We start from the raw sequence: 18,177 nt of genomic DNA, 5'->3' as shown, positions 1-18,177 counted from the left end.
CGTTTTCTCTGGCCTGGCAAGCCTCTCGACTGCACTGCTTGCTCTGTTACTAACCCAGAATCCCATCACTCTTGCCCGAATGCGCTGCGGCCTTGGATTCCCGGCTCTTGATCGCATGGAGTAAAAAGGGCAACCCACCCCCACCAAGATCCTCAACCGATTTCGTCGCGAGGAAGACAGCCAAGATGTTGCCCTACATCAACGCGCGTATGTGAATGCTTGCACTTACTGCTACTGGCGCTGAGAGCCTCCCATGCTGACTGACCTCTGATCTATAGCTTTTGTCTTCCTGGCAGACAAGATCGGCGCCTCACCTGACGAACGTACGTATGCGCCTCGATTGTTCACGATTTCATCTTCGTACAAGGAGGGTTCAACCTTATTGCAATAATATGGCGGGCTGACTTGAAGCATCCAGTCAAGCTTATAACCTCTTTCCTCCTCTCTTACCCATTCGCCGGGCTTCTGAAGAGAGTGCCCGATGCCAAGCCTGCCTACAAGAACCTCTTCATTATCAGGTATTGCGCCTCGATAGTACCGTAGCGCGTGTGCTCGAACTGACCTGAATTTATTCTAGCGTATCTCTTTTCTACCTCGTGGGCCTCTTCGATTTATGGAGTGGTCTTCGCACCGTTCTCATATCCTCGGCCGGCGCCTATGCCATTGCCAAATATCTTCGTGGATCGCCGTACATGCCATGGATCGGTTTCGTCTTCGTCATGGGCCACATGTCTGTCAACCAGCTGGCCCGACAGTTCGCAAACACTCCCTCTGTTGTTGACATCACCGCGGCGCAGATGGTCCTGGTCTTGAAGATCACTGCCTTTTGCTGGAACGTGGCAGACGGCACGCTTCCCGAGGAGCAGCTGAGCGACTTTCAGAAAGACAGAGCCCTCCGAGAGCTGCCCGGCTTGCTGGACTATGCTGGGTTTGTCTTCTTCTTCCCGGGATTCATGGCTGGGCCGGCGTTCGACTACGCCGAGTACAGGCGTTGGATCGACACGAGCATGTTTGACATACCAGCCAACGTCGACCCGGCCAAGCGACCGCCCACGCGGAAAGCGCGCAGGATCCCGCGCTCCGGGACCCCGGCAACGCTGAAAGCAGTGTCTGGTCTTCTCTGGGTTTTCGCGTTCCTGAAGCTCTCTGGCTACTACTACCCCCAGAGTCTCATTGAGCCCGAGTACCTGAACTACGGCTTCGTGCGCCGGGTTTTCATCATGCACATGGTTGGCTTCACCACACGGTGCAAGTACTATGGCGTCTGGTCCCTCACCGAAGGCGCCTGCATCTTGGCTGGCATCGGCTACAATGGCGTGGACCCCAAAACTGGCCGTGTCTCGTGGAACCGTGCTCAGAATATCATTCCCTGGAGTGTCGAGACGGCCCAGAACACCAGAGGATATCTGGAAGGGTGGAATATCAAGACCAACTCTTGGCTGAGGAATTACGTCTACCTTCGAGTGACGCCACGGGGCAAGAAACCTGGATTCCGCGCCAGCATGGCTACCTTTGTGACGAGTGCCATCTGGCACGGCTTTTATCCCGGATACTACCTGACATTTGTGCTGGCGAGTCTTGTCCAGACCGTTGCAAAGAGTGCGTGTCTGCCCATTTCCATTCCATCCAAGACCACACGCAAGGGCCATTTGCTAACCAATGAAACAACATGTAGACTTCCGCCGCCACGTCCGCCCCTTCTTCCTCAACCCGGCTACGCAGCAGCCTCTGCCCTCCAAGCGCTACTACGACTTCTTCTCGTACGTCACCACGCAGCTCACGTTTGCCTTCATCGTCGTCCCCTTTGTCATCCTGGGCCTCGGCGATTCGATCCTGGCGTGGAGCCGCGTCTACTTTTACGGCATCGGCGGCGCGCTCGCGTCGATCGCCTTCTTCGCGTCGCCGGCCAAGGCCCTCCTCAGGAAGCGCCTGCAGGAGCGGGCCGCCCGCGCCGGCGTGGTACCGAGTGGGGCCAAGCCCGAGGCGGGTGGCGCCGGCGGCGGCGGTGGTGCGATGCACAAGTCGGCTAGTACCGAGAGTCTCAGGGGGCCGATGCTGGGCGTCAGTCCCGATCTCGAGGGCGAGATTGAGGAGATGAAGGAGGAGGTGAGGCAGGAGATTGAGAAGATCCAGAGGGAGAGGAGGGCGTCCATGGCCAAGAAGAGCAAGTAGGTCCGTGTCGAGGTCCAAGTAAAAGTGTCTGGAGCGGGCTGACTGCGGTTGCACTGGCGGCACTGCAGAGTGGACGGACAGAAACGTAAAGAGTCTTTGTTAGGTGAAGATGCCGACCCGGGTTTTCTGGTGACGAGAGCGCATGATTAACGCAGTCGAAGTATTCAAGTTTACGGGGGCATTTACCCCGAGTAATTGTCTTGCACAGCCTTGCGAAGATGTTGTCTTATATCCATCCTTCTTCATAGAATAAGCAATGCCGTCTAATTAATCAATATCATTCATAAGAGAGAGCTATGGGGCTCGTAACAGTCATAAGGACGATTGTGAAAGCAAAAGTAGCCAAGTCAATGGTCAGAGATCCACTGCCTTCGCCAAGCTGGACGGGTAAACTCAAGGTTGTATGGTATCCCCTGTGAATCCAAAAAAGGTGTAGAAAGAAAGGGACCACTGCGTTATGGTCTTCCTGTGAGAAAGAGAGATTGGACTCTGGTACCCCCAGAAACTCCACACAAGAACAGCGTTATGTAATGTAGTAGGGTGTCCGAGTCCCTGCTTTTTCGTTTTTCCTTGCCCGTTTTTTCCCCATCTATTCGCCAGGTTTTGTCCCCTGAACTTTCGGTTTCTTTTTTATACAAAAAAGCTCGCCCTGGAGTACTATGGTCCGGTCTGCTATAGAATATCTTCTGATGTTTTGGGTGGTGATACAATTTGATACAAGGAGGGTTTCGAAGTGGAAGAGAAAAAAAAGTATTCTCGGTTTCTCGTCGTGAGCGTTGCGGTGAGGTTTGATATAGGTTCTAAAGATGCTTCGTTCGTGGTTTGAAACAAAAAAGTAGTCGAGGTAAGAAAGAGAGAGAGAGAGAGAGTCGTAGGCCGTAGCGGCGTAAAGAGTCGTCAAAGCGTCATGATAGAATAAAAAAGCCCAAACAAAGATATAAACAAGGACGGTAAGTTTTTTCGTCGCCTTGTGGGCTGGCTGGCAGGCCGGCGAACGATTTCTACCGTCCCAGCCCCCAGCCCTGCCGGACGCCGATGACGACGAGCGCCACGACGGCGCCCAGGATGAGCAGGCCGACAAAGGCCATGCAGCGGTTCAGGTTGCGCCACCACCGGGCGCTCTGGTACCGCACCTCATCGGCCGTCAGGAGCTGCTGCTTGAAGGCCTCGGGCACGCCGAACTCGCCCTGGGCGCGCTCCAGCATCTGCTGGGACTGCGACTTGGCCGGCAGGGGAAGGAACGCGGCGATCATCCAGGCTATATATCATTCAGATAAAAACATTAGAACCCCATTGCTAGAACCACCAGACACAATAATAAAAAAATAACGTTGTTGATGTGTGTGAGTGACACAGATAGGGGGGAAAAAGACCAAGGGAGCAAAAAAAAAAAACTTACCAAAGGGGAATATGAACCCCGCCATGAACAGCACGACCTGCGCGTTGCGGCGGCCCATGAGCCCGCTCTCGGCGCTCCAGCTGACGCTCGGCGGCTCCCAGATGCTGTACCGGCTCGCGCGGCGGTCGAACCGCAGGTGCGGGCTCCAGATGGAGCTCGTCTTGTGCCTGGGCTGCCGGGCCCCGCCGCCGCCGCCGCCGCCCTCGTAGTAGTAGTAGTCGCCCGCCGGCGCCGCCGTCGCGGCCTCGCCCACGGGCAGCACCATGTTGGTCGACGAGTCCGAGAAGGGCCCGCCGGCGCCGACCATGGCCTGCTTGGCGCGCTTGCGCTTGCTGTAGATGTTGAGCGGGAAGTGGTCCGCGCTGGGGCTGCCGTCGGACCGGAAGCTGCCGACGCGCCGGAGGGGAGCGGGGCCGTAAGGCCCGCCGCTGCCGCCGTCCTCGGACTCCTCCGATATGCTCGGGGCGCCGATCAGGCGCCGCTGCTCGCCCGAGCCGTAGTACAGACGCGCCCAGGCGGGGATGTTGGCGCCCGAGGTGAAGCTGTTGGCGCGCGACGACGAGCTCGCCGACGAGTGCAGGTTGCGGCTCGACGAGTTGGCGCTGCTCGCGAAGAAGCCGCTGAGGCCCGTCCGCGACGGGTGCTGGTTCAGGTCCGCCAGGCCGTCGCCGTACTCGTCCTGGTCGCGCACCATGATGCGCGGGCTGCCGCCGCCGCCGCCGTTGCCGCTGCCGCGCACGTAGGCCGGCTGCGGCCGGTCGAGCGAGTTGCTGCGCGAGTGGGTGGCGGCGGCGGAGGAGGACCGGGCCAGGGACTCGCCCTCCTCGAGCTGGGCGGCGAGCGAGGACGAGATGCTCAGCATCTGCCTGCTGTGCGTGCTGCTGGCCCAGCCCGCGCTGCTGCGCCGGCGGTGGCTGTTAGCGCTCGGCGTGGCGGACAGGAGCGAGGCGGACCGGGCGGAGCGCGACCCGCTGCCGCGCGGGCTGTCCTCCTCGTCCTCGGACATGACGGTGGAGAGCTGCGAACTCCATTGGTGCGGGTGGGACTCTACCATCTGGACTCTCCGCTGCGGTTCGGCCGGGGCGGGGGCGGTCTGAGCTGGCGGGGTCGCCTCCCATGCGTCCGGCTGGTCTGGGTTGCCGGTCGCGCTCGGGGTAGAAGGGCCGCCGCGGAAGTTGATGAGCGCCGGGCCGGCAAAGATGGGCTGGTTCGCTTCCTCGCTGATGATGGAGGAGATGGACCTGATCGACTTGATCGAGCCGGTGCGGCGCAGCGATTCTCTCGACCTCGACTTGTAGTACCCGTACTTGTCGGGCGATCTCCTCCGGGCTGTCCGTAAGGGGGGCACCAGCAAGCTCTCCTGCGAATATGTCGGTCGTGGCTCCCGCGATACCGTGCCGAAAGAGGGCGCCGGAGAAGGGTCGCCGTGGACGACGTAGTTCTGGTCGCTGGCCGGCGTTCGGATCGAGATCGGGCTGCTTTCCCAGACGGGCGCGGCGGGGGACGACTCTCCCAGGAGCTGGACGTTGGAGTCGTTTGAAGACGGTGGCCGGATGCTGTCGGTCGAATCCTGGGCACCGGGAGATGGACTGTACTCGTAGACCTTGTAGTTTGTTGTCTCGGAGAGGGTCGACGTCGACTCTTCAGAAGTGAACGAGTCTTTTGGTATCACGAGACGCGGCGGCGTATCCTCGGGTGCTTGCGGCGGCGATGAATCCCCTTGCTCCGCCAATGTCGTGTGCTCAAAGTCCTCGGGCGACGATGCCTCGGGCAGTGGTGCAAGCGGCGTCTCCTGGGCGGCAGCCGAGTACGTGACAGCCTTCTTTTGCCTGGAATCTGGTGTCTTGGGGACCTTTCGAAGGCCGCCGACCATGCGATCGTTTCCGGGCGAGGCGGGTATAGGATCCTCAGCTAATTGCGTGGTGGAGGCGGTGGGAGAGGGGGTGGATGGGGAGAGGGAGAGGTCGGCAAAGGTAGCGGTGGTGCCGGGAGAGCTCGGGCGATCGTCGCTGAACGCATCAGATGAGAGACGTTCATGCGAGCTCGAGGAGCGAACCGTGGAAAGGGAGAGGGGGGGTGACTGGAGGCTGCTGCGGGCGGCGTCGGAGGACGGACGGCGCGGCACGAGCGAAAAGGTCTTGTCGGCGTGGACGGCAATGAAATTACGACGGCGGGATAAAAGCTTCTCAGCTGAAGCCGTGGGCGAGGCTGGACCGGTTTGGCCATCTTGGTCGTCATCAGACTGGACATCGGTGGCGGCGGCGGCGGCAGCAGCAGCATTAACTGCGCTGCTATTGCTGAAATCCGACCGGGGTCTTGGACCAGGGGCTGGCTGTGGTGTCGGGCCAGTAGCGGGTTTCGATGCTGAAACGCCTCCAACCCCTTCCCACGACCTCGCCAATGAAGTCGCCGAGGACGAGGGCGAGGACAATGCCGACGCTTGGCTGCCAGACGGCCGCTCTGTCCTGTCGCTGGCCCTCCTGGCCCAGATGGTGCGAGCTGGACCGGTCCCCTGCTCGCCATCGTTTCCAGAACAAGATCTGGCTTCTGGTGCATGAGGATTTGCAGAAGATTGGCTGGCACTGCGACCTTGGGCATCGAGCCTCGGCGGCGTGTAAGGCACGATGCGGATGGCGAGAGTGTTGTTCTGCGACTGGGACCGTTCGCGCAGAGGGTGCGGCCGTTGAACAATGTCCTGCGGGCTGGTCGGCCGACCAAGCGATGACCGGTGGGGATCTCGCTCTCCAGACTCCGACATCGTCCTGACGAGACAAGACAAAGTCGAAGCCAGTCGGGCTGTATCCCCCTAAGTCGTTTCGATCAAGAGATCTCACAGCAGGAAATCAGAAAGATTCCATGACGAGCGGCTGCTGGGTAACCTGGGAGAGATCATTAGGGGGAAAAGTGTACTGCCAGCTCGCCAGACGACCAAAGTGAGGCGAGATGGCGATGTCTGCTTGTTCAACAGAGCAGCAGACAGGTCCGCAATGAAGTTCCCTTTCGTTCCAAGTTCCAAGAAGCTGTCGGCCGAGATCCTCAAAATCGTTTGGATTTCCACCGATTTGTTTCCGTTGGGGAGCAACAATCCTTGACGATAGCAATTCCGGAGCAGGTGGGCGCTTTTCACCAGGGGTCCCCAGGTAAGTAATTAGGTAGGCGAATATTCGACAGGATGAAATTCTACAAAGGCAAGGCCGCAAAAAGAGTGAACGGCCGGAGACGACGAAAGAAGAAGACGGCAGGAAGGAAAATGGCAAAATAGAACAAGTAAGGTTTAAAGATAGTAGAGAAGGGCAAGGTGGGTGGGTGCAAGATGTACAAGTATTAGCAGGCAAGCAGATATCGAGACATGAGTGGCCAGGGGCAGCCGTCTTTGCTTGGCCAGATAGGCGCAGTGTATCCGGTTCCAAGGCAGAGGGAAGCTTTCGAAACGGCACGAACTGCCTTGTGATAAGACGAGGAGAAAGGGAGAAAAGGCACGACGACGGTGGTGGTGGTGGTGGTGGTGATGATGGCAGCGCCCCCCGGGAACGACCAGGACCAATCTCAGCATGTGGTATTGGGCGAGGGTTCAAGGATGGCATCTGACAGAATCCAGATGCACCCCCGGTCCATTGGCCAAGGAGACAAAGGAGACAGGCCACCGGTCTGCCAACTTACCAAAGAAAGAAGCCATCCCCCCCCCCCAGCTTTGCAGCTTTGCAGCTTGGCACCCCCGGCCATGCACTCTTCAGGAGGATGGAGCGGGTGGGCGCGAGATTCACCGCTCGACAAGAGCTGCGCGCGCCGGTAGGCTCGGTTCAAACCGAACCCTGGCCTGGATGGAGACGAGAGGAGTCGAGAGGAGACAAGAGGAGAACGAGGCTGGCCGACGTTTAATTTGGTCGCTCCACCAAACTGCATCCAAACCCATCAAACGCTCCGTCCTTTACCCACGGCCGCCATGTGTCTCTGCTGAACCGCGCGTCTTAGCGGTCTTGGGGTGTCCCTGTCCCACCGACGCTTTTGGGCAGTGGGCGGGCCCCCGGCGGTTCCCAGTTCGGCGCTGCTGAGCTGTACAAGCCTCTGCAGGCTAGCGATGTATTGCTACATTAGGGCGCTGGAGTGCCCCAGAATGCCCTGCGGTCGACCACTGACAGCTGCAGCTGAGTCCTGGACACTGCAGCTGGCTCATTTCCCGTTTCCTCTCGCAATATTCGGAACCTCAGCCGCGACGCAAACTTTGAGAGACCAAAACTAGACCACTTGTACAAGTATGTCGACATGCAGGTCGTCGCTACTTGACTGGGGAAACAGCAATCAGGGTCAATGACGGCTGGCCATTTGTCAGGACGAGACAGTCAACACGACGGGACCGTTGGACCAGGCAACCTCGTACAACGCCAGTCACAGGTTTCATGATGATCGGCCGTCTGGAGGACGGTCTGCTGCGGGTCTTTTGCTCTTGTCCTTGTCGAGCATCTAAGTCCTGCATATGTGACGTTTGGACTGCCCAAAGCATAGGACGTCGTGTGCTCACGCGCACAAATTCTCGGGTTGCGTACCGTCCCGACGGCCAACGTTAGGCGCTTGTAAACAATGGCCGAAACCATTCGCTCTCGGGTTGTCTGTCGTCCAACATGCAAGTGTTGCAGCTGGACCGACCTCGCCTCGAAGCGGTACTGCCCAAATCAGGCCATATGTCTTCTCCGCAAAAGTCTGATACTCACAAAGAGACGATAATGTATGTCTGGTCGTAGAAGGTCCTTGGCAACCGATTGGCGACGACTGCCGAACAGTTCCCACCAGGACTGTATACTGTACATGAACAACCAAGTCTGTGTCGTCGTGTACACATCTCGAAGGAAAAACCCTGCTCTTCGGGAGTGAAGCCCACATGATCACTAAGGCCTATCGACGATGGTTGAAGCCGGGGGCGGGTCTATTGGAGAGATCCAACAGGTGGTAATTTAACAACGCGTAGCCGCGACTTTTCGCGTTCATGCGGACCCCTGCCAGCGTTACTGTGGCTTAATTGCTGGTATATGCGATACCTACTCAGCCACCATACAGATGCCACTGGATGCTCCCATTGTGACATTGTCATCGTATGTACAAGTAGATACGGGGTCGGCTCCCCTTGATCCTGGTGATGATCTTCCAACTCTATCTTCGGAGGAATAGCAGAAGATGGATACACAATCCGGAGGAGGAGACGGCCAAGATTCTCCCTAGTCGTCTTCTGGTACTTGTAGATCCAGTTACTAGGGAGAAGGGTAGAGTGGGAGGTAACTACGTACTTTGCAGATACATAGACATAGTCCAAGTGTACGGAGTATACTTGGAGTATGCGAACAATACCAAGAATGAGGATGAATCCAAGAATGCATGCCGCGACAAAGACAGCGCATCGAACTAGCCGGAAACGAGGAAAGAAATCGCTAGCCACTCGATATTTCCATCTGCCGCAGGGATAAAACAGCGCCGAGTTTTCTGCATAATGTAGCAGCAACTCCCTCTTCTCTCCGCGCGCTTAAATGACCCGTTGAACCAGTCGATTCACACATCCGGTCACACATCCGGACCAGCTTTTGGCACCTTTATCCGCCGGGCCTGCCGTCTGCCCGCAGCTGCGACCCATTCTCCCACAACTCCACCAACAACGGCTGTCTAGGACGCGATCAGCGAGGGCGGCGCAACCCGCAAGTGAGAGCGCCTGACACAGTTGTCGTTGGAAGAGACGCCGTATCGGGAAAGGCAGGGGGTCGTGAAAAGGGCCAGGGTGTCAATTGACTGCCCCAAAGCGGACTGACCAAGGTGTCAAGCTCTCCTGCACTCGGGCGAACCCACCAACCAGCTTCTTCAATCCCGGGAACCCCTGCGGTCTCCGCGTTCAAGCATCAAGGATCACCATCGCCCTGCTGCCAGCGGTTCACGTCAGGTAGCCTGGTCCCAGCAGCGGCTGTTCAGAGACATCAGCCTCGTGTGTGACAGCGTTTCTCTGCCCAACCGCCACCGACGACAGCCCATCATGCCGGCCATCAAGAGCTTCATCGACAAGTACATCTACCACAAACGTGAGTGTATATGTCACGTCACACCTCAAGGTCCTACGCTGGCTAGGTGATCTTTACTAAGCCATGCGATCAGAGGAGAATGTGCCGCCGCCCATCACGACAAACACGGCCACAGCATTGCTGGTAAGTCGATGCATGCCTCTGCTCATTTTTCACTTGTATCGGCGGGCCAGCGAGTGCGATGTTTCAGAATGACCATTGTCATCCCGCCACCTACAGTTATCCACCGCTCCTCGCAGGAGCACCCCCCTCAGCCCCCTTGCAAGCAAAGACCAAGTCCTGTTATAACATATGTGTACCTAGATCGTCTACACCCTCATATACGTGGTCCCTTTCTACCTGTCGCCCCGCACCCGGCCGTCGCCGGACCTGTCCCGGGATGCACCCTCCGTCATCCGGGCCCGCATCGCCTCCGTGACCCTCACGTGCGTCGTCTGCTCGGCCGCCACCTTCTACGTCCTCACCAATCAGGGCCGCGCCCCTGCCCTGGATGCCGCCCACCTGATGGGCTACCTGCCCGTCGGCCTCGTCGAGGCCGGCAAGACGACCCTGCTGACGGCCATCCTGTTTGCCGGCCCCCTGTTTGAGCACCTCGTCGTCGAGGGGGCGTGGAGGGACTGGCTCAGGCTGGCGCCTCTGAGGGAGCTCTTCAACGAATGGACCGTCTGGAGGAACATCGTAGCTGCAAGTCGCTCCCCCCCCCTCCCCCCCCTAATCCCATACATGTCTCCATTCTCTCTCTTTTTTACACACGGCGACCCCCTAATGCTAACAAAACAAACAACCAAATCAGGGCCCCGTCACCGAGGAGGTCCTCTTCCGCTCCGCGGCCGTGCCCCTCATGCTCCTGGCCCGCACGTCCATCCCAAAGACCATCTTCCTGTCCCCCGTCATCTTCGGCCTCGCCCACGTGCACCACTTTTACGAGTTCCGCATCACCCACCGCCAGGTGCCCCTCGCCGCCGCCCTCGCCCGCTCCGCCTTCCAGCTCGCCTACACCACCCTCTTCGGCGCCTACGCCACCTTCCTCTTCCTCCGCACCGGCAGCCTGCTCGCCATCTGCCTCGCCCACGCCTTCTGCAACTGCATGGGCCTGCCCCGCGTGTGGGGCCGCGTCCAGCCCCCCGGTGGGGAGGGGGGGGACGACGACGTCGCCGTCGCCGTCGCCGTCGCACCGCGGGAGGGAGGGGAGAGGGGTGGTAGCGCCACGACGGCGAAGCGGCCGACGTTGCTGTGGACCGTGGCTTACTACTGCCTCCTAGTCGGTGGCGCGCTCACCTGGTACCGCAACCTGTGGAGGCTGACCACCAGCCCGCAGGCCCTGGTGCCCATGGATGGCTGGTAGTTTGGTGGCCTGCGAGGAAGGGTCAAGGTCTTGGGGGCGTTTACCGATATCGAGACCGAGGGGCGGGCCTTTAGGAGGATGAAAACCCCGCAAGTGTGGTTGGTGGGGATCAATCCTGATCAAGGGTGTTGTTGATGATGATTGATCATCGATATGCGGTCACCTCCCTTACTCACCTTGTGTGCTCCGTTGACTAAAGTGTTCATCATCGGCTCTACCATCCGCCGTGATTTGCCATTTGTATTAGGGATAGTAACAGGATGCGCATATCTAAACTCACTGTCCAATGAAGAGCACGCCTTTTGCGGAGGTGAGAGAATCCATATTTAGGTCTATCTTGCATGGCTCGGTGCTCACTGGACTGGCACACAAGGACAGACGACTCCGGCCGTGTGGTCAGTCGTAGTCAGAACTAGTCGGTCGTATGGAGCGTATTATAGCTCCTGCTCTAAGTAAGCCACCCTCCATGAAGGCAGTCCGGCTGGAGGAAATCCCATCGCCTTCAAGTTTGCCCTCTTACCCCGAGACGCAACATACGCCCGCGTCAAACCGCCTCGCGGCTTGACAAGAACCCCCCCTCCCGGGTTCGGACGGTCTGCGCCGGGATTTTGGCGTTCTATGGCCGGAATAAGCTCGCCACGGCCTAGTCAATAGGTTTCCGTTTCCATCTGCCTAGCTCGCGGGTAACTCATCCGGCCGAGGGGTCAGCGCTTTTTGGCGCCAAACATAGCCCCGAACTCTATTGACGCTGCTAGACGGCACTGCTCTCACACACACTCTCTCTCTCTCTTTCTGCTTCTCCCACGAACCCTACCCTCCCTCTCCTAATCGTCTCCCATGTACCAGAGATGTATCGTCATGTTCCACAAAGTCCCCTACACACCCTCACCGACGTGCCCGGTGGAGATGAGAAGCTGCTTGCGGTTGACCACCATGCATCAATGGGGTCTCGAACGGGCGCTTGGGATGCGCTAAGCCGTCCAGTGCTATTCCCCCCCCTGGACCAGCACTAACAATCACGGGCGAAGACAATTTGCTGAGTGACGTCCGGCTCAGCTTTGCGTTGGACCGCGCCATCGCTTTTCAGATCAAAAAGCTGGGTGATATGATTGGCGCCAATGCATGGAGCGAAACATCCAGGAGGGTGGTAAGTCGCTGACCAATGGCTCGATGATCGAGAAACGCGCTCCGACATCTTGCATGAAGTGCATCACATGATTGGGTTTTGCGTCTCTCTCTCTCTCTCAAGTCTGCATGTCGACGTTGAGGCCCGGCAGGGATCCAGGCATGGAGAAGGCGTCCTCCACCCTGGACCGCCGTCGGTAGCGGAGCGAGTCCTGCGCCCACTCCGACCTCGCGCTCGACTCCGCCTCGACCTCCTTCCTGGCCTCCTCCCTGACGTCCCGCCCAATCTCCAGCCCCTTGGCCTTGCCCATGGACCGTGGCTGCGCATCCACAATCGCCTCGTCGCCCCCTCGCGTGTTCTTCTTGCGCGGCCAGAAGCTCGGCAGGGCTATCTCCTGGAAGCGCGGCTCGACGGCCCTCTCGTCGAACCAGCGGTGCAGCCTCGACTCGACGAGCTGCGCGATTTTGGGCACGTCCTGCAGGCGGGACCGGCTGCCCACCAGGCTCCGGATGGAAAAGTCCAGCCGGTAGTCGTCCAGGAAGGTAAACGTCATCTTGGTGGGGGTCAGCTGCGACGGGTTGCTGGGCACGAAGGATATGGAGAGGGTGCCGCTGAAGCGGACGACCGACACGGCAAGAGCCACGGGCAGTACCGCGGTGAGCTTCTTGGGGTAGTTGAGCAGTAGCTTTGTCTCGAGCGCCAGGGTGATCATGTCGCTTAGGTCGACGTCCATCCTGGCCTGTAGTCTAGCCCCGTCCCCGGTGGCCATGTTGGCGTCAAACGGCCTGCCCTGGCCCACACTGACCCCGTCCTCGTCCACGGGTATTATCCTGCAGTTGCTGAAGATCGGGAAATCCTCTCCCAGGCTCAGCTCGGTGACCCGGATCTCGTCCAGGAAGTCCGGGCGCGAGGTGCCGTTCAGCGCCTTGGTCAGAGACGTGAGGATGGCGTCGTCGTGTTGCGCATCGCTGCGGAATTGAGCGATGGTTTGCGCGATCAGCACGTTGAACCAGTCTAGGCTCTCCGGCTGGTGGCTGTCCACCTTGTAGTATGTCTTGTTGAGGATGGACCCGATCGTCAGCAGCGGCGGGCTGGGCCGCAGGATGTTGCTCGACTTCTTCTTGTTCAGGCCGGGGTGCTGCTGGTGGAGGCTGCCCCTGCGCGCACTTGTCGACCTCAGAGTGAGGAGCGACTTCTTGTGCGCCAGCGTCCTCGACCGTCGTTCCGTTGCTCGAATGGAGGCTGTGACCTCGGCAGAGGGAGGGTCGCCGAAGATGAAGAACTTGATGAACGCTGCGATCAAAAGTACCACCGAGAGCTGGCCGACTATCAAGCCCTGGGTAAACGATAGCCTAACAGGATAGATAGCTTGCGTCAATATCAGGCCGGCGAGGGTCGACAGCCAAGCTGGATTGTAGTGGATATGGGTCGACTCACGCGGGCTCCGGCCTCGTGGGGCACATCTCGGGAGCCATATTTGCCGGGCTATGGCCTTCTATAGCTGCCTGGATGAGCGCGCTGGTATCGAATAGGGGGGTAATGACCGATACAGCCGCATCAACATCATGGTGTTGAAGGCTGGAGCTATCGTCGACGACGATGGGGCTGCTTTTTGGTGGTTTGACATCTCAGGTGCTCTTATCTTATCGGGCGGGCACTATGACATACCCGCCAGTTGCTGGGCTTGGTGGATGCAGGCACCCCTCAGCCTCATCATAGCAACACATCTCCATCTAACTCTCATCTAGTTAACTCATCCAGCTCATCCTCCCAGGTCTCATAAAGCTCATTTCTTCGTCCAAGAAACTTAAGTTCTCCCAACAGATTCTCTTTATCGCGGGGTGATTACTTGTGTGACCAGTCATCAACCCTTTACTGTGAGGAAACTCGCGGGTCCAGCTCGCAGGGGCCTGGCGTTGTTGACGTGGCAGGGGATGCGCACCGCCTAAACACTACAGCTCAACGTTGAAGCTACCCCCATCTCATCTCATCGAGATCGCGGCTTCTCTAGCCCGGCGCGCACAGGTTCGAGAATGGATCTCGCACAGGCAGTATCGGGATACATCAGCAAGATGGTGTCGACGGGCGACAGCGTGTCCGGCGCACCATCTGCCAAGATGAAGGTCCTCCTGCTCGACAGGGATACCGTCCCTATTGCGTCTACAGCCATCACGCAGTCATCACTCCTCAACCACGAAGTGTATCTGACCGATCGCCTGGACAACCCCAACAGAGAAAAGATGCGCCACCTGAGGTGCCTCTCTTTCGTACGGCCCTCACCGGACTCGATACAGCTGCTGATCGATGAGCTTCGGGATCCAAAGTATGGCGAATACCATCTCTACTTCAGCAATGTCGTCAAGAAGTCCTCTCTTGAGCGGTTGGCTGAGGCCGATGACCATGAGGTTGTCAAGGTTGTCCAGGAGCACTTTGCCGACTATGTCGTCATTAACCCAGACTTATTCTCCCTCAACTTTTCCCTGCCTCTGAATCGTGTCTGGAGCGGCACATCGGACATGTGGAACTCGGACTCGCTGCAGCGGGCGACCGAAGGCATCCTTGCAGTGCTCCTTTCACTGAAGAAGAAGCCTTTGATAAGATACGCTCGCAACAGTCTTCTAGCCAAGAAGCTCGCAACGGAGGTCCGATACCACATGACTCAAGAAGATCGTCTCTTCGATTTCAGGAAAGTCGACACCCCGCCTATCCTGCTCATTCTTGACCGGAGAGAAGATCCGGTCACTCCTCTTCTCAACCAGTGGACGTATCAAGCCATGGTACACCAGCTGTTTGGCATCAAGAATGGGCGGGTCGATCTCGGCGATAATGTGAATCCGGACTTGAAGGAAATAGTCTTGTCGCAAGACCAAGACCCTTTCTTCAAGAAGAACATGTATCTCAACTTCGGCGACTTGGGTTCGAATGTCAAGGATTACGTCGAGCAATTCCAATCCAAGCACAAGAACAACGAAAACCTCGAGTCTATCGCTGACATGAAGCGCTTCGTGGAGGAGTACCCAGAGTTCCGGAAGCTCTCGGGGAACGTCAGCAAACACGTGCATCTTATCTCTGAGCTGAGCAGGCGAGTTGCACAAGAGAATCTTCTGGAGGTCTCTGAGTGCGAACAAAGTCTGGCTTGCAATGACAACCACGCCGCAGATCTGAAGGTAGGTGAAAACATCCTCGTCCGGCCCCGTCATCGCCTGCCCTCTTACTAATACCAAAACAACCTAGACTGTCCAGAAACTCATCCAGAGCCCCTCAGTAACAGCAGAGAACAAGATCGGCCTAGTGGCTTTGTATGCTGTTCGCTATGAGAAGCATCCAAACAACGCATTACCTATGCTGGTTGATCTGTTGACCGCGGCAGGAGGAGTCCCTGCTCGGCGGGCAGATCTAGTCACCAAGCTACTAATCTATCAGAACTCCCTACCCCAAATCGGAGGAGCTACTGGTATAACGGATATTTTCGAATCCAGCGGCATCTTCTCTGGGGCAAAAGCACTCCGAGGCTTGAAGGGAGTGGACAATGTGTACACAATGCACTCACCGACACTGGAGAACACCCTCCAGAGTTTGATCAAGGGGAGGTTGAGGGACCAGCAATATCCGTTTGTCGAGGGCGGAGGTTCCACGAGGGACAAGCCACAAGACATCATTGTCTTCATTGCTGGTGGAGCTACTTATGAGGAAGCGAGGTCCGTGGCGAGCATCAACGCATCCACGCCCGGCGTCAGGGTTGTGTTAGGCGGCACCACTATCCACAATGCAGACACCTTCCTGGAGGAGGTAGAAGATGCAGTGTCAGCATGGCCAGAGCCCCCTCCGGCCACTGTTGCTGGGAGGTTAAGGAAAGAAATTGGTCGAAGATAGTGTCATCACATAGAGGCGATCGCTAATGGGGATCAGTTCGGCGCCCGCACTCTATGTTTCTCCCTCGTCTGAAAGTGTTTCCCAATGAGGGAGACCTCACAATGGTAGTGTAACTCATTATATCCGTAAATCACCATCTTGAGCAACAAACTGTGTTCTTCCAAGTAAGGTCACTCCGTCCCTGTGGCCACGGTGGGGTGTGTGCGCATGACATGAGCTTATCTTATCAGTAAATTTCTCGAGATTGCCTCATCCCCAATTTCTCTCCTGTAATTGCCACGCCCAGCACTAACGCCCCAGAACACAGTAATCAACATGATGAGGTGGTCGTGGCAGTCTAGAGGGCTGGCGAGGTCGGTAAAAAACCCCAGGCGCCAGCCCTGCGCGAGAATAGGACGGCGAGGACTGGCCTCAGTTGCCGAAGGGACAAGGTAAGTCCATCACTCTCATGCCCATCAACACCCGAATCCTTTGCTCAACACCACGTGCGCAACAAACACAGGCCATTCGATGTCGTCGTCATAGGCGGCGGCCACGCCGGCGCCGAGGCGTGCGCCGCAGCGGCCCGCGCCGGCGCGAGGACGGCCCTCGTGACGCCCAAGATGGACAACCTGGGCGTCTGCTCCTGCAACCCGAGCTTCGGCGGCATCGGCAAGGGCACCATCATGCGCGAGATCGACGCGCTCGACGGCGTCGCCGGCCGCATCATCGACAAGGCGGGCGTGCACTTCAAGGTGCTCAACCGCAAGAAGGGCCCCGCCGTCTGGGGCCCGAGGGCGCAGATCGACCGCGCCCTGTACAAGAAGCACATGCGCGAGGAGCTCGAGGCCTACGAGAACCTGTCCGTCGTGCTGGGCAGCGTGTCGGACATCGTCGTGGCCGAGGACGTGGACCCGGCGTCGGGCGCCAAGAGCAGGATCACGGGCGTGAGGCTGGAGTCGGGCGAAGTCATACCTACCAACCGCGTCGTCATCACGACGGGGACGTTCCTTGGGGGGGAGATTCACATTGGCCTCGAGGCCTACCCGTCCGGCCGTATGGGCGAAGACGCCACGTTCGGGCTGAGCAAGTCACTACGAGATGCAGGGTTCCAGCTAGGGCGGCTGAAGACGGGCACACCCCCCCGCCTGGACAAGAAGAGCATCAACTTTAAGATCCTGGAGGAGCAGCCAGGAGACGAGGCCCCCCTGCCTTTCAGCTACGTCAACGACACTGTGGCCGTCAAGGACCAGTTGCATTGCTACGCAACATACACAAACGAGGCCTCGCACGAAGTCGTGCGCGCCAACCTAGACAAGACGATCCACATCCGAGAGACCGTCAAGGGCCCGCGGTACTGCCCGTCCCTCGAGGCCAAGGTCATCCGCTTCGGCGACCGCGAGCGGCACATCATCTGGCTGGAGCCCGAGGGCTTTGACAACGACGTCATCTACCCCAACGGCGTCTCCATGACCATCCCGGCCGAGGCGCAGGAGCAGCTCATCCGCACCGTCAGGGGCCTGGAGAACGCGGTGATGCTGCAGCCCGGCTACGGCGTCGAGTACGACTACGTCGACCCCCGCAGCCTCAAGTCGACCCTCGAGACCAAGATGATCCAGGGCCTGTACCTCGCGGGCCAGATCAACGGCACGACGGGCTACGAGGAGGCCGCGGGCCAGGGCGTCATCGCGGGCATCAACGCCGGCCGCGAGGCGCGGGGCCTGGCGCCCGTGTCGCTCTCCCGCGCCGACGGCTACATCGGCATCATGATCGACGACCTCGTCACCAAGGGCGTCTCGGAGCCCTACCGCATGTTCACGAGCCGCTCCGAGTACCGCATCTCGTGCCGCTCCGACAACGCCGACTCGCGCCTGACGCCCCTCGGCCGCGAGTGGGGCGTCGTCGGCGACCGCCGCTGGTCCCGCTTCCGCGACGACCGCGACCGCATGGCCGAGCTGCGCGGCCGCCTGGCCTCCGTCTCCCTCGCCGGCACGGCCTGGCGCGCCCTGGGCTTCACCTCGCGCGTCGGCGACGACACGCGCCGCCGCTCGGCGCTCGACATCCTCGGCCTCGGCCACACCGTCGACGAGCTGGCCGCCGCCGCCGCGCTGCTGCTGCAGCGGCTCCACGGGATACCGCCTCTGCACGTAGCGCAGCAGCTGCAGGACGCCGGCGGGCGTGACGCCCTCGATCCGCCTCGCCTGCGCGAGCGACTCGGGCCGCGCCC

The 18,177-nt window shown here is 58.9% G+C and overlaps 3 protein-coding genes across 3 annotated transcripts; 1 reads left to right on the top strand and 2 right to left on the bottom strand.

The window, feature by feature from the left end:
• Positions 1-3,173: 3,173 nt before the first annotated feature.
• On the bottom strand, positions 3,174-6,329 carry E0L32_000967 (uncharacterized protein; the record flags this gene model as incomplete). Its single annotated transcript, XM_031144687.1, has 2 exons — positions 3,174-3,430; positions 3,572-6,329. 2 exons carry the CDS (start codon positions 6,327-6,329, stop codon positions 3,174-3,176), a joined length of 3,015 nt encoding a protein of 1,004 aa, XP_030992860.1.
• Positions 6,330-9,581: 3,252 nt separating this feature from the next.
• On the top strand, positions 9,582-10,972 carry E0L32_000966 (uncharacterized protein; the record flags this gene model as incomplete). The annotated part of the gene is made up of 4 exons (XM_031144676.1): positions 9,582-9,627; positions 9,701-9,750; positions 9,931-10,305; positions 10,421-10,972. 4 exons carry the CDS (start codon positions 9,582-9,584, stop codon positions 10,970-10,972), a joined length of 1,023 nt encoding a protein of 340 aa, XP_030992859.1.
• Positions 10,973-12,216: 1,244 nt separating this feature from the next.
• On the bottom strand, positions 12,217-13,573 carry E0L32_000965 (uncharacterized protein; the record flags this gene model as incomplete). The annotated part of the gene is made up of 2 exons (XM_031144665.1): positions 12,217-13,450; positions 13,536-13,573. 2 exons carry the CDS (start codon positions 13,571-13,573, stop codon positions 12,217-12,219), a joined length of 1,272 nt encoding a protein of 423 aa, XP_030992858.1.
• Positions 13,574-18,177: the final 4,604 nt, after the last annotated feature.

Source organism: Thyridium curvatum (genome assembly GCF_004353045.1).
Source record: "Thyridium curvatum strain D216 chromosome Unknown NODE_4_length_842636_cov_84.159710, whole genome shotgun sequence".
NCBI lineage: Eukaryota > Fungi > Ascomycota > Sordariomycetes > Thyridiales > Thyridiaceae > Thyridium > Thyridium curvatum.
This window is presented reverse-complemented; position numbering and strand designations above follow the sequence as displayed.